This window comes from Malus domestica, chromosome 11 (genome assembly GCF_042453785.1).
Source record: "Malus domestica chromosome 11, GDT2T_hap1".
Classification (NCBI taxonomy): domain Eukaryota; kingdom Viridiplantae; phylum Streptophyta; class Magnoliopsida; order Rosales; family Rosaceae; genus Malus; species Malus domestica.
The window spans coordinates 6,419,652-6,432,976 of NC_091671.1; the positions used below are offsets into that span (position 1 = coordinate 6,419,652).

Below are 13,325 nucleotides of genomic sequence, written 5' to 3' on the forward strand. Positions count from 1 at the left end.
AAATAGGATAAAATATATAATATGACAGACCAAAAAGCTATATGGTAGGTGTGCCTGCTTTGTGACTAAAGTTCGCTCTGCTTTTGACCAAAGGCTCCTCCATGCCTTGTGAGATTTCCAATCAGCTTCCAGCCGCCATAATACGGCACTATTAGTATTGTATCATTATATCTATACGAAAACTTCAGTTGATGGGACACGGTTTACCAACAGTGATTTCACGAAAATACCTTTGGTTTTTCTTCCCTTTCCTGCTTTGCTTCTTAATCTTAAACAGCGGATTTACAAATTTCCCCTTACTATTTGTTGGCTGGGGGTGCCACTACCTCTTAGAAGATACCTGTTTGTTCCATTTGCGTCCAGAATCTCCCCAGTTCTCTCTATCACAAACCACGAACCAAAAAATCCTCTCTCTAAAAAGACCACGAACCCAGCAAAATCTCTCTCAAAACCTGTTAACCACAACACAATCCGGTCCCGATTCGAAGAAAGCTTTAAGCCCAGAAAAAGTTCGGTTTCATGGTGAGTTCTCCTACCAATTTGGGGCTTCTTTTTGTTTTTTCTTTTTCTGGGTAGCATGCAGTCTTTTCTGAGTTAATGGTCGAGGCTTTGTTATAAAAAAGAGTAGTGTTTGTGGGTCAGTTAGGTACTCAAGATTCTTGAATTCTAGATGTGTTGAATTTGGTTTTTTTTTTCACTAATTGCATGCTTCATAGAATTAATACAAATACAAAATGGAAAAATGATTTTCATCCATAAATAATATTCAAATACTTGAAAAGTTTGTTTTAAATTGGGTTTGGTTTCATTGGTTTTTCTGATTTTGAAACTTTTGCTTTCAGGCTCCAAAGGCTTTTAGGGGCTTGTTTGGTATCATATTAAAAAAAATTCATTATTTCTCAAAACATTTTTTTAAGAATATCTCTTAAAAACAATTTTCTTTTCAGATTCAAAAACTTGTTTAGTATGAGATTTAAAATTATTTTTAAATCTTAGATAAGATTGCTGAAATTAAGTATGGTTCCTTTGCAGGGGAGTTTGTTTTGATTTTTTGTGGAAGAATTCCAGTTTCCAGCGCTTCGTATTCTTCAATTACAGGTAAATGAATGTTGCATGTGAAATTTTTTTTCAACAAATAAAGAAAACCCTTTTGTTGGGTTGGGCGAAGCCATATTGCTTCTATTGGCATAAAACTATTCCCACACAATCAAAGTATGCAGTGGTTTGATAATTAAGTACAGAAAATCTTCAGCTGATATCCTTCTTCTCTTTGCGTGATAAAATCATGTTTTTTGGATTATGATGCTTATTCTGATTCTTATTTGTAACCATTGATGATATAACATTATAGGCTTGGGGTAGTAGGTTTTGTAGTCTTTTCCCTCAAATATAACTGAGTACATCATAATCGTTGCATTCCTTGGTTTGTGATTTTGTTGCTCGAGTACCGAGGTTTATCTTTTGGTGCTCTCTGATTGGTTCTCACATTTGAGTCATGTCACCAAATCATTAATGTAGATTTCATCTTGAAATTTTAGCTTTGGAATAGGTAGGTGGCGATCTCTGCTTGGCTCTATCAGTCGATTCACATAACCTAATAATTGAAGTCTTCTTTTCCTTGGGTCGGAAAAATGGCAATAATTCTACTTGAGTTGATATTTCTTAAAGAAAAACTAATGAAAAAAAGCATCAAATCTTTACATTTTAATAAAAAATCATCTACTAACTTTATTTAATGATAAGGACAAAAGAATTAAAAAAAAAACATAAAAAACCCAACTTGCGCTGGGCGCGTCCCCCAACCCCCTTCCACACTCCACTTTTTTTATTGTTTGATACATTAATATTTTATTTATTTATTTTATTTTTGCTAAAATAAGAAAAAGAGTTCAAACTAAATTACATTCCCCAGTTTTATATTTGTGGTGTTTTTTTCCCAATAATAGTCAAGATGATGAGAAATTTTTCAATGTGACCGGAGCACGGGGTGGTACACCACGTGTCTCTATACAAGTTGTGAGATTCTTGTGTTAAAAAATTAATTACACAAAAAATAAAAATTTTCACTACTTACATAATAACATGTGGTGTGCCACTTGTGTTATGGGCACAAGGTAAAGTTTCTCCAAGATGACACTCAAGCTCAAAAAATTGGATGGAGAGTTACATTTATTTTTGTAGGTATGTAAAAAAATGTGAGGAAATTTTAATTTAGTAATTGAAAACAACTTTTTAAATATAATTTTCGAGAACATAATCTTCTCAAGGATTTGATCTAATGGATCATTTATGGGTTCATCATTTTGGGCGCAATGAGTGCTTTTACAGGACCAAAAAGAGTAAGTTTCAAACCTTATGAAACTGAACCAAGAAGTAAACACTATTTATAAAAGTTGACCAATAAGCAGACACTATTTATGAAACTAAATCAATAAGCAGACACTATTTATGAAATTGAACCAATAAGTATACACTATTTATGAACGAAAACAAGAATTAGACATTATTTATAAACTAAACCAATAGATGAAAATTATTTATGAAACTGGACTATACAATATTTACGAAACTGGACTAAGAATTAGACAATATTTATGAAACAAGATCAACTAGGCATTATTTATGAAAGTTGGCAAATAACTAGGCACTATTTATGAAATTATACTAATTACTATACATTATTTATAAAACTGGACCCAATAACTAGGCTTTATTTATTAAACATGATCAAGAACTAGACACTATTTATGAAACATAATCAAGATTTGGACACTATTTATGAAATTGGACTAATAAATATTGTAATACCGTTCAGATACTGCAATTTAATACAGTGTTTGGTTTCATGCATGCACGGGTCTTGTGTGTTAGGTCTTTTTTATTTTTAATTTATATATATATATATATTAAAATTGTATCATTTTCATTAAAATTTAAGTTATTTTGTCCTTTTGGAAAATGTACCCATGTTTTGGTTCAATAATTTTTTTACTATTATTTATGAATGTATATACACAATATATTGGAGAGTATAATTTATCATTTAATATTTTTAATTCCACTAATTATGGGTTTTATTTAAAATCTCATAAATATAAACAACTATAACTACAAATTTCAATTTTCAATTTAAGCATATAATAACTTACATATAAATACATTATTTCATTAATGTCAGAGACCTAGATCAAAAGCTGAAAACCAACAAGTTTAATATAAGATCCATTCTTAGTATAACATGTACCCATTTCTTTTTATATAAGATCCATTCAATTTTTTTCTAATCTATATTTTAAACTTCTATGGGTATATTCTATTTTGTTGATCTAAGAAAATTATTATTCTAAGCAATGCACATCTAAAACTATGATATCTCATCTTATCAATCTTAGATTTAAATAGTGACTAGAGATTACAAAGAGAGATGAAAACAAGTTTAATAACAATTAACGATTTTGTTATTGCATGATTCAGTGAGTTTCTTACTAAATAACATCGTAGAGGAGAAATGATCACTTGTAGGAAAATGATTCAATGAGTTTGTTACTAGATAACATTTGATTCATTTTTTATTTGCTCAATAAAACGATTAAAAAGAAATTAGAGTGTGTATAAGTAACAAATTAATGACAGTTTGTAAACTGTAAAAAGAAATGAGAGTATGTAATGGGATCGTTAGCAACATAATCAAGAATAATCATATGTTTATCTCATTGAATCAGCATTTTCTATTTGTCAAAGAATAAGACAAACATAATGATGTCTAAATTCTGAAGTTGGAATACAACTATGATTCATTGAGTTTCTATTTGTCAGAAAATGTAAGTTGATGTCTAACTTCAGAGTTGTACGGCTGTAGAGTATGCTATTTATTTCATCTTATACTCCATATTTGTGCTTAGAGATAAAGCAAAAGGATGTATTAGAAACTTCATCAAGCAGCCCTTTTGTTTTAATGGTTTTCCGGTTGATGTTTTGTTTAATGGTTGCTCTTTTGCGACTAAATTGGTGGTTTCATATATTAAGTTCAATTGTTAAAAAGTAGAATTTTTCTTCGGTTTGGACGGTATTTTTTCATATATTTAATTACTTACATAACTTGATCGTCTTTGTTTCAACTCTGTTTGCGTTATGAATAGCAGCTCTTTCCAATTTAACATGGATTTATTTTTACAGTGTAATTATCTACAGAAAATTTCTCTAAAGATGCTGACAATGGAGGGACACTGATTCTGAACACAGTGGGCAAGTCTTTACAAGCTAATTCCGTAGGTAATAGAAACTACGCCTTTTCTCTCTGCTTGCATGCTTTTTAACATAGAGAGAAATTGAAATTGTACTTTAGAATTAGCGTTCTTTTTGATGATCTACTGCCTGGTAAGGGTTCTTGAAATTGTATTTTAGAATTAGTATTTTTCTTGATTCAAAACAAAAGGTCTATAATTTCCTTCCTACATTCCATGTATGTACATAGTATTGCGTGTCGTAAATATATTTACAAATTTTACATGTTTTATACGGTTTTGAAACCCTCAACATAAGGGACCTATGTTTCATTTGTATTTATTTTTAGAACACTTCCAGCCCAGCCAAGTCCCCTGAGCGATGAGCTTTGGAATCCCCCTACCAAGAAAAAAAAAAAACGGCAGCTCCAGCCCATTCCAATAACCTGGGCTCCCCTGGATCCCCCACTTTTCCCCCAGGTCCGAATTGACTGGCCCACTTTGATGTTAGCCCTGATTAGAAAAATACAAAAAATACAAAAAGTTATAAATTTTTTCTATAAATAGCTAGCCATATTTTTCCACTTTACATCACATTTCAATATTTTCAAATACTTTTTAACCAATCTTTTATTGTCATTTGAAATTAAAAATAAAATTATTTATTATTTTATTAAAAAAATATTTGGTGGAGATGCATTTGGACAATTACTGTTCACTAAAGGCCGTTACTAACTTACTATTCACTTTGACCGATTGGGCTGCCGACGAGAAATGACTCCAAACGCATCTTACTTTTGTGTTAGATATAATAAAGTCAGTCTTTGTTTAATATCAATCCAATAACTCTTGGTTTGAATTAGTTTATTTGTAGCGAAAACTAACCATGGTTTTCGTTACATTGATATTGCTAGCTAATTTGTGATTATCTTCTCCCAGCAAAACTCAATTCCATTTGCAAAGAAGAGATCGATCATGGCGTTGGAGGTGGTAGGTGGAGCCGCTCTCTCAGGTTTCTTCCAGCAAGTATTTGTGAAGTTGGATTCTCAGGAGGTCAAGAACTTCATTAGAGGAAAGAAATTGACTGATGGGTTGCTGGAGAAGTTGAGCATCGAGTTGATGTCTGTCGATGCTGTTTATTATGATGCCGAGCAAAAGCAATTACGTGACCCAAGGGTGAAGCAGTGGCTGCATAAGCTTAAAGAGGCAGTCTTACGTGCTGAGGACCTACTGGACGAGATCAAGACAGAAGCGTTAAGGCGGAAAATTGAAGCAGAATTTGGAAGTTGCACAAGCAAGGTACAAGACCTCATATCTGCTTCTTTCCATGCTTTTGATGAGTCTGTAGACACCAAGATAGAGGAAATTCTTGAGAGGCTAAGCTCCATTTCAAAACAAAAGGATGTTTTCGGTTTGAAAGAACGTTGTAGTCACAGAAGCTCACAAACATTGCCTTCAACTTCTTTAGTAGAAGGCTCTGAAGTGTATGGAAGAAATCATGACACGGAAATCATCATTCAATTGTTGCTATCAGATGATGTTACTTGTAATAAGATTGGCGTCATTCCCATCGTGGGCATGGGTGGGATCGGAAAGACCACCCTTGCTCAGCTCTTATACAATGATGAGAGAGTGAAGCAGCGTTTTGAGCCCCGAGCATGGGTATGTGTTTCTGATGAATTTGACATTGTTAAGATCACACAAACAATTTATGCATCAGTCACTTCACAAACCTGTGATTCCACAGACCTAAACCAACTTCAAGTCAAACTCAAGGATGCTTTGGCGGGGAAGAAGTTTCTTTTTGTTCTTGATGATGTTTGGAACGAGAATTACAATATTTGGGATTCCTTAAGGCGCCCCTTCGAGTCTGGAGCTTATGGAAGTAAGATCATTGTCACCGCAAGGAATGATGGCGTTGCATCTACGATGGGTACTCTTCAAACCCACTATTTAAAGCACTTACTTGAGGAAGACTGTTGGTTTCTGTTTTCCAAGCATGCCTTCAAAGATGCAAGTGTAGATCCAAATCTTGAGGAAATTGGAAGACAAATTGTTAGCAAGTGTAAAGGCCTTCCTTTAGCTGCAAAATCTCTCGGTGGTCTCTTACGCTCTGAATCAAATGTGGAGGAATGGGAAAATGTGCTAAAAAGTGACATATGGGAGTTCTCAGATGCAAAGATTGACATTCTGCCGGCTCTATGGCTAAGCTACCAGTACTTGTCTCCGGAGCTGAGGCGTTGTTTTGCTTATTGTTCCATATTTCCCAAAGATTATAAATTTAACAAGTCTAAATTAATTTTGCTGTGGATGGCCGAAGATCTTTTACAACCCCAAAAGAAGACTATGTTGGAAGATGTTGGAAAGAAATACTTTGATGATCTAATCTCACGGTCATTTTTTCAATACTCGTCTTCAAATGATTGTTTCATCATGCATGATCTGATGCATGATTTGGCGACATACGTGTGTGGGGAATTTTGCATTAGATTGGAAGACCACGACTTCTCATTGGACGTTGTGAGCAAGGGTCGTCATTTTTCTTATTTGCAATATTCATCTAATGTTGATTATAAGAGATTTGGCACTATTTATGAAGCTAAGTATCTGCGCACCTTCATTCTTGGCGTTCTCTATTCGCCGACAGTACGACTTGATATCATTTTAATGCTACAGTGTTTAAGAGTTCTCAAACTACGTGTGCATGATATCACGGAGTTGCCTGATTTGATTAGCAACTTGAAGCATCTACGGTACCTCGACTTGTGTAACACTCCAATCCAGAAATTACCGGACACGGTATGCAGTTTGTGTAATTTACAAACGTTGTTGTTGTCAAATTGTACATGTCTAGCTGAGTTGCCCACCGATTTGAGAAGACTTATCAACTTGCGCCATCTTGATTTGAGAGGTACGAAAATAAAAAAGATGCCCCCCCACATGGGCAAGTTGAAGGATCTCCAAACATTTGGAGGTGAGTTTGTCTTGAGCAAAGATGCTGGGGGATACATTGATGAGTTAAAGGGGTTTCAGCATTTGAGTGGAAATCTTCATATTTCAGGGCTTCAAAATATCAAACATGCTGAGGATGCTTTGGAGGCCAAACTGAGGGACAAGAAGCTCAGTGAAATACATTTGCAATGGGAAGGTGACACTGCTGATTCTCAAAATGATAGCCGAGTGCTGGGCAACCTGCAGCCCAATACAAATCTAAAGGTACTGGCTATAAAGGGATACGGAGGTATAAAGTTTCCAGGTTGGTTAGGAGATGAGTCTTTCTCTAATCTCATCACTCTCCGACTTCAGAATTGTGGATATTGCTTCTCCCTGCCAGCATTGGGGCGACTAACGTCCCTCAAATGGCTTGAAATTGATGGGTTGAATGGAGTGGAATCAGTGGGGTCTGAGTTGTATGGGCCTGCATTTAAATCTGTGGAGTTTCTGAGTTTCCGCAATATGCGGGAATGGCAAGAGTGGTGTTTCCCTGGAGGTGAAGAAGAAGAAGGCGGACATTTTCCTAATCTTTGCGAGCTTAGTTTGGAGAACTGTCCCAAACTAACGGGGAAATTACCGTTATACTACTTCCCAAGACTTGAGCGGCTAATTTTGCAGAAAGTTAATATCGAATCCCTTGCTTATTCGCAAGAATGCAATAAATTCAAAATTGAACTCCCATCCCTCCGTGACTTGAGAATATCAGATTGCCCGAATCTCGTATGTTTTGTGGGTGGTGGAGTGCTGCTTGCGCCCAACTTGAAGTGGATATCTATGTGCCATTTTAAAAACTTGTGGTCAGTGCCAGAGGAGATGCACGCCTCTCTCCCGTCTCTTCAGTCTCTGTCCATAAAAGGGTGTAAAGAATTTAAATCATTTCCGGAAGAATCTAAATTCCCATCCCTCGTTGGTCTGAAGATAAAGAAGTGCCCAGAATTTGTGGGTTTCCCCCATGGAGGACTGCAAGCGCCCAACTTGAAGATGATGGAAATCTATGAATGTAACAAATTCGGGTCACTGCCAGAGGAGATGCACGCCTCTCTCCCGTCTCTTCAGTTTCTGTCCATAGAAGGGTGTAAAGAATTTAAATCATTTCCGGAAGAATCTAAATTCCCATCCCTCTATGATTTGAAGATAATGGCATGCCCAGAATTTGTGGGTTTCCTCTATGGAGGAGGACTGCAAGCGCCCAACTTGCAGACGATGGAAATCAAAGAATGTAATGAATTCAGGTCACTGCCAGAGGAGATGCAAGCCTCTCTCCCGTCTCTCCCGTCTCTTCAGTCTCTGTCCATAGAAGGGTGTAAAGAATTTAAATCATTTCCGGAAGAATCTAAATTCCCATCCCTCAATCATTTGTTTATAATGAATTGCCCAGAATTCAGGTCACTGCCAAAGGAGATGCACGCCTCTCTCCCGTCTCTTCAGTCTCTGTTCATAGAAGGGAGTAAAGAATTTAAATCATTTGCGGAAGAATCTAAATTCCCATCCCTTGAAGTTTTGAATATATGGGATTGTCCAGAATTGGAATCATTTCCGGAAGGGGGATTGCCGTCTAAATTGCGTTCACTCAGAATCGGGAGTTGTAAAAAACTGATGGCAAACCGTATGCGGTGGGGTCTACAAACACTCACCTCTCTCAAAGTCTTGGATGTCAGCTTCTCAGAATGTGAAGAAGAAGAAACTGTCGAATCATTTCCAGAAGAGGGGCTGCTGCCAACCACTCTCACTTCTCTCGGAATCTCCCATCATCCGAATCTGAAAACCATTGACGGCAAGGCGTTAAGACAAATCATCTCTCTCAAGAAGTTGACCATTTTTTTTTGTCCTCGACTCCAGAGCTTGCCAGATGAAGGGCTACCCACTTCTCTTTTTGGTCTAGAAATCCGCGAGTGTGATTTGCTAACACAACGGTGCCAGAGAGACACGGGAGAATATTGGGCCAAGATTTCTCACATCCCCAACGTAGTGATTGATGACCGAGAGATATGATTTGCAATGGTACGTAATTCATCAACGTGCGTTTATATGTTTATTTACGATCTGGCTGTGTAAATTTTAAATCATAAACATGTTTCAAATGTTAATGTTCACATAATAACAAATTTTACAGGTACTCTTGTCCCATATAAACTTGAAAGTATTTGCGAGAGAAAGATACGGAGCTACAAAAATTCCAAATCGGTTAGGAGATGACTTGTTCCTTCTCTCATCTTGTTACTCTTCGACTTGTGGATTGTGAACACATTGTTTCAATGCCAGCATTGGCACAGCTACCATATCTCAGAAGGCTTCGGTGGTTATATTATACACTTCATAAATATATGCATATATATCCTCTGTTGTGGCTAGAAACTGATGGGTTAAATGGAGTGGAGTTGTTCCTCTTTTCTTATTGTGTCTTACGGTGGTTATATTATACGACAGTTTGTTGTATTGAACTAGTCTTCGGTGAAACAGGAGCTTCAACAAGTCTATGAGCTTTAGTTTTCGAATTTCCTTTTTCACGTTTGTTTCCAAATTATGTCTATTGAGAGGTAGATTTTGGTACTTTGTAGAATTCGAATTCAAATGTTTGGTTTGTAAAATATGGATGATGATTTCATTTCCATGGAACTGTGAATCTATGATCATGCTTGAATGTTGTCAACCAGAGTATCGAAAACCCTCTGTTGTTTACTAATCGATCTCAAGCAGTCTAGATTCGATTTGTTTAATTAGTACTGCAAGATGATCTTATCTACTAATCATGTCTTATCAAATGATTACCATTTCATCATGCCCTTAGGGATGCATAGAGCTTCAAAAGTTTTCAAGTTGCTGCGCATGTGTAGGTTTGAAGTCGTGCAATGATATGTACGCGAAACTTATGAGCAAACAAAAGCAAACAACTCTTATACATAAATGTCGGCTGCCAGAAAATCTCAGTAGTACCAGAGAAGATAAGCTTGTAATAAATTTCTAATTCTCAAAACAGAGCAAACAAGAGAAAGAAGATCTACATATAAGAACCCCTAGTTGGCCGGCACACATGATTTCTTTACAAGCATGTTCTTCATTATGGTGCTGTGTCCGACATGCATATCCATACCAGCAATTTTCCCTGTCTGATGCCTCTGTGGGTAGATGATATTTGGGAATCGAAATCCGAAACCAGTACAAGAGGAAGGAGATCAGCTTCTCATAACAGTAATTGCACGTAGGTGACCCAGAAGTTATTGCTTCAGCATGATTCAGGGGCATCCTCGTTCGATCAATTTCTCTGTTGTTCAACTTTGCAAGCCATTGTGCAATAACATCCTCCAATGTTCTCCCAACTGTGCAATACACTTCTCAGTGATAACTTGTTCATGTCGATTGTTGTCATGAGTTGAAGTAGGGATTCTAGAGATGGTCCGTTCTGAGATTGGTTTAAAAGTCTTGCGACTGCACACACGATGAGAATCACTTTGTGAAACCCCTTGCGCATGCCATTATGTACCGCAAAATGCCTTATCACATCCTAAACAGTGTTGAGGTACACTGTTATTGGTGCACGAAGGCATCATTCCTCCGCATGCTTGACATTGCAGATGGATAGTGGTTTGATTGCAGCAGAACCCACCATATTCAGTACCAGATTGAGGGCATGGATTTGATGGATTATCAGCTTCTTCATCCACCTGGGAGCGAGCCCTTTTTACAACAAGATTAGATTGTATTGTTGCATAAGAGTCTCAAATTGCCACTTCATCACTGGTGCGCTTTAGTGAAGAATCAGCTTTTAGTATTTCATCCGCAACGTTAAGCAACAAATGATTCTTCCAACAAACTGTACAACTGCTCAACACTAGGGACAGAGTACACTTGAACGTTTCTCCTGTGATCTCTTTAACCACTCCGAGAAGCACCCGTTACAGAAATTATGGAAGCAAGGAGCAACGGTAACTACATCATGCCATATGTTCAAGCAAATGCAGCATATTGCATGCTCGGCATCCATAGAAATCTTTAACTTCTTCTGACAACTTTCAGGACCAGGATCTCTGAGCAAGCTACAATCTCATATGAACTAATCTCAACATCTGGATATCTCGAGTATGATGGAACGAGCTTGGCCCAGAATTCTTCACAGGGTTTTGCACCCGAGCTCTCTCCAACTTCTGCCATCCCTTGAATATATTCACAAAGGACCCAGGAACCTTTAATTTAGATCTCAAAGATAAGTAACTGGCCATTGTTATGTTCAATTAAAAAGAAACAAAAACTTATATATTCAACTATTTATGAGCAACAGGGCAATTATAATTTCTAATCATCAAACAAAATCTTTACCGCTAATTAGATAATTCATCCAAGTACGAAAAGAAAACAGATTTGCACTCAAACAAGACAGATTCATGAAATATGCTATGGTAATGCCCCAAACATTTCAACACCGATAAACATATCAACTTCATGTTTCAGACATCCTACAACAACAACAACAACAATAAAGCTTTTTCCTACTAAGTGAGATCGGCTAATGTTTCAGGCATCCTACAAGTACATAAATTGGGTCGTAACAATTCCAACTAAACGTAAAAGCTCTTAACTCGAAGCATAACGACATACTAGCAAAATTCATGGAAGATAGTAAGTGCCAATTAACAAGAGAGTCAAAAAGGCTTGAGGAGAAGTGGTCCCCAGCAGCGGCATCATTTCTGGCCAGAAAAGGTTCATTCTAGTAATATAATTTATACCATAGAACACATACAAACGGATTATGGGGTTTTGTTTTCAGACTCGAATGCCGTTATCTTCCGAAGTACAGCCAATCTTCTAAATCAGGTTCAATTGTGCCTCAAATACGCAACTGTCAGAGTTATTTTATATATTGTCTTGCACCATTTCCTTCTCTACTCATGGTACAAGAAATCAGGATTCAATTTTGAATCCTTGTGCAGGTATATTTTTTTCAGATCACCAACTACTACTACTACACTTGAGGGACAATTAAACAATCGTATTCTCAAATCCATACAAAAAAATAAAAATCATGTCAATTGTAACAGTTAGGACTTAGAAATTTCGATTTCTATGGTACATAGACTGTTAATCTAAATCTAATAGAATATAGATGAAACTGAAAAACTTATTTCACCATGTGAATTCAATTGCTTTGATTGATTTCTAAATAATTTAGAAACGGGTGTGATAAATTGTGAGTTACGATTTGAAAATCCGCAGCAGAGCGCGGACATATTTGCTAGTATATATTAGTTTATGAATAATTGGCAGGTTTCACCTAGGAAAACTGAAAACAATAGCCAAATTTAATCCCATGGAAAATGAAAGAAAGTTGGCAACTTTAGCCAAAGTTTGATCCTTTAACCCCCTCCCAGTAACATTTGAACCAATTCGAGCAGTAATTAAACTCACAAATTCTAGAGAATCTTACAAGTGAACAAGATTTACCAAAATTTTCAGATTTGTACACAAAATAGCCAGGCATAACAGGAAATCATAAATACCAATAATTTAATAAACAAGAAAAAAGTGATGAGAAAAAAGAAATACCTGTTGAGAGGAAAAAAAAGATGGGAGATGAGATGGGTAATGTGGGATTCAGTGAAAGTGCCACTAACAGATGCGAAGAAGCAAAATGTCTCGTTCTTTTTAAAGAAGGAGATGATGAAACTTGTTCAGCAAAGTGAGTACGGAAGAAGCATCTGTTTAAATTAATAAACAATGAAAATTTAGAGAGAGAGAGAGAGAGAGAGATAATTGAAGAGTGGTGGGCTTGTTAGGACTGGGCCTGCTAATGCTTTGTTATAGTGGGCTTAGTATTCTTGTGTTTAAAAAATAAAAATAATAATAAATAATAATAATAATAACTGTTTTGCTGTGATGTGAGAAATCAAGAATAAGTCGAGTGTAAAATCAAACAGTTGATTGTTAGGTAAACTGTTTTTTGTAAAAGTGCGTATAATTTCTTGGGATAAGGATGGTGAAGATTATACGGAGTGGAGGCTGAGAGCTTTCTTCTCCAAGTTTGGCAAGGTTGGAGAAAATGCTCTTTAAGAGCAGAGGTAGGGCAGAAATTTTCATGGCGACAATGGATGCAGCCATGAAGGCAAGGGAAACTCT

The 13,325-nt window shown here is 36.4% G+C and overlaps 2 protein-coding genes and 1 long non-coding RNA gene across 9 annotated transcripts in view; 1 reads left to right on the forward strand and 2 right to left on the reverse strand.

Moving 5' to 3' along the window:
- The window catches only part of LOC103422793 (anthranilate synthase alpha subunit 2, chloroplastic-like), a 78,263-nt gene that overhangs the window by 42,517 nt on the left and 22,421 nt on the right, over nucleotides 1-13,325 (reverse strand). The window lies entirely within an intron of this gene.
- On the forward strand, nucleotides 177-9,867 carry LOC114819465 (putative disease resistance RPP13-like protein 1). Of its 6 annotated transcripts, none has more exons than XR_011573098.1 (6): nucleotides 361-522; nucleotides 1,033-1,098; nucleotides 4,177-4,272; nucleotides 5,163-9,218; nucleotides 9,331-9,513; nucleotides 9,570-9,867. XR_011573098.1 is itself a non-coding variant. In XM_070808037.1 (5 exons), the coding sequence occupies exons 1-4, from the start codon at nucleotides 192-194 to the stop codon at nucleotides 9,207-9,209; spliced, it is 4,452 nt and encodes a 1,483-aa protein (XP_070664138.1). In that variant the 5' UTR covers nucleotides 177-191; the 3' UTR covers nucleotides 9,210-9,218; nucleotides 9,331-9,867. The 6 variants fall into 6 exon arrangements, 4 of the variants coding, with proteins under 4 accessions (XP_070664138.1, XP_028944092.2, XP_028944093.2 ...); XR_011573099.1 differs by having other exon boundaries at nucleotides 363-522; nucleotides 4,192-4,272; XM_070808037.1 differs by having other exon boundaries at nucleotides 177-522; nucleotides 4,192-4,272; nucleotides 5,236-9,218; nucleotides 9,331-9,867.
- On the reverse strand, nucleotides 10,149-12,894 carry LOC114819706 (uncharacterized). The gene is made up of 2 exons (XR_011573104.1): nucleotides 12,756-12,894; nucleotides 10,149-11,398 (listed from the first exon to the last, which is right to left on the reverse strand). It is a non-coding gene; the product is annotated as an uncharacterized lncRNA (long non-coding RNA).

What these genes read in the sequence shown, in the direction of transcription:
- LOC114819465 (XM_070808037.1), top strand. Translation starts at nt 192, where the DNA reads ATGGGACACGGTTTACCAACAGTGATTTCACGAAAATACCTTTGGTTT. An exon ending in AGAAAAAGTTCGGTTTCATG is followed by an intron (nt 523 to 1,032) that starts GTGAGTTCTCCT and finishes GTTCCTTTGCAG; the next exon opens with GGGAGTTTGTTTTGATTTTT. An exon ending in TTTACAAGCTAATTCCGTAG is followed by an intron (nt 4,273 to 5,235) that starts GTAATAGAAACT and finishes CCGCTCTCTCAG; the next exon opens with GTTTCTTCCAGCAAGTATTT.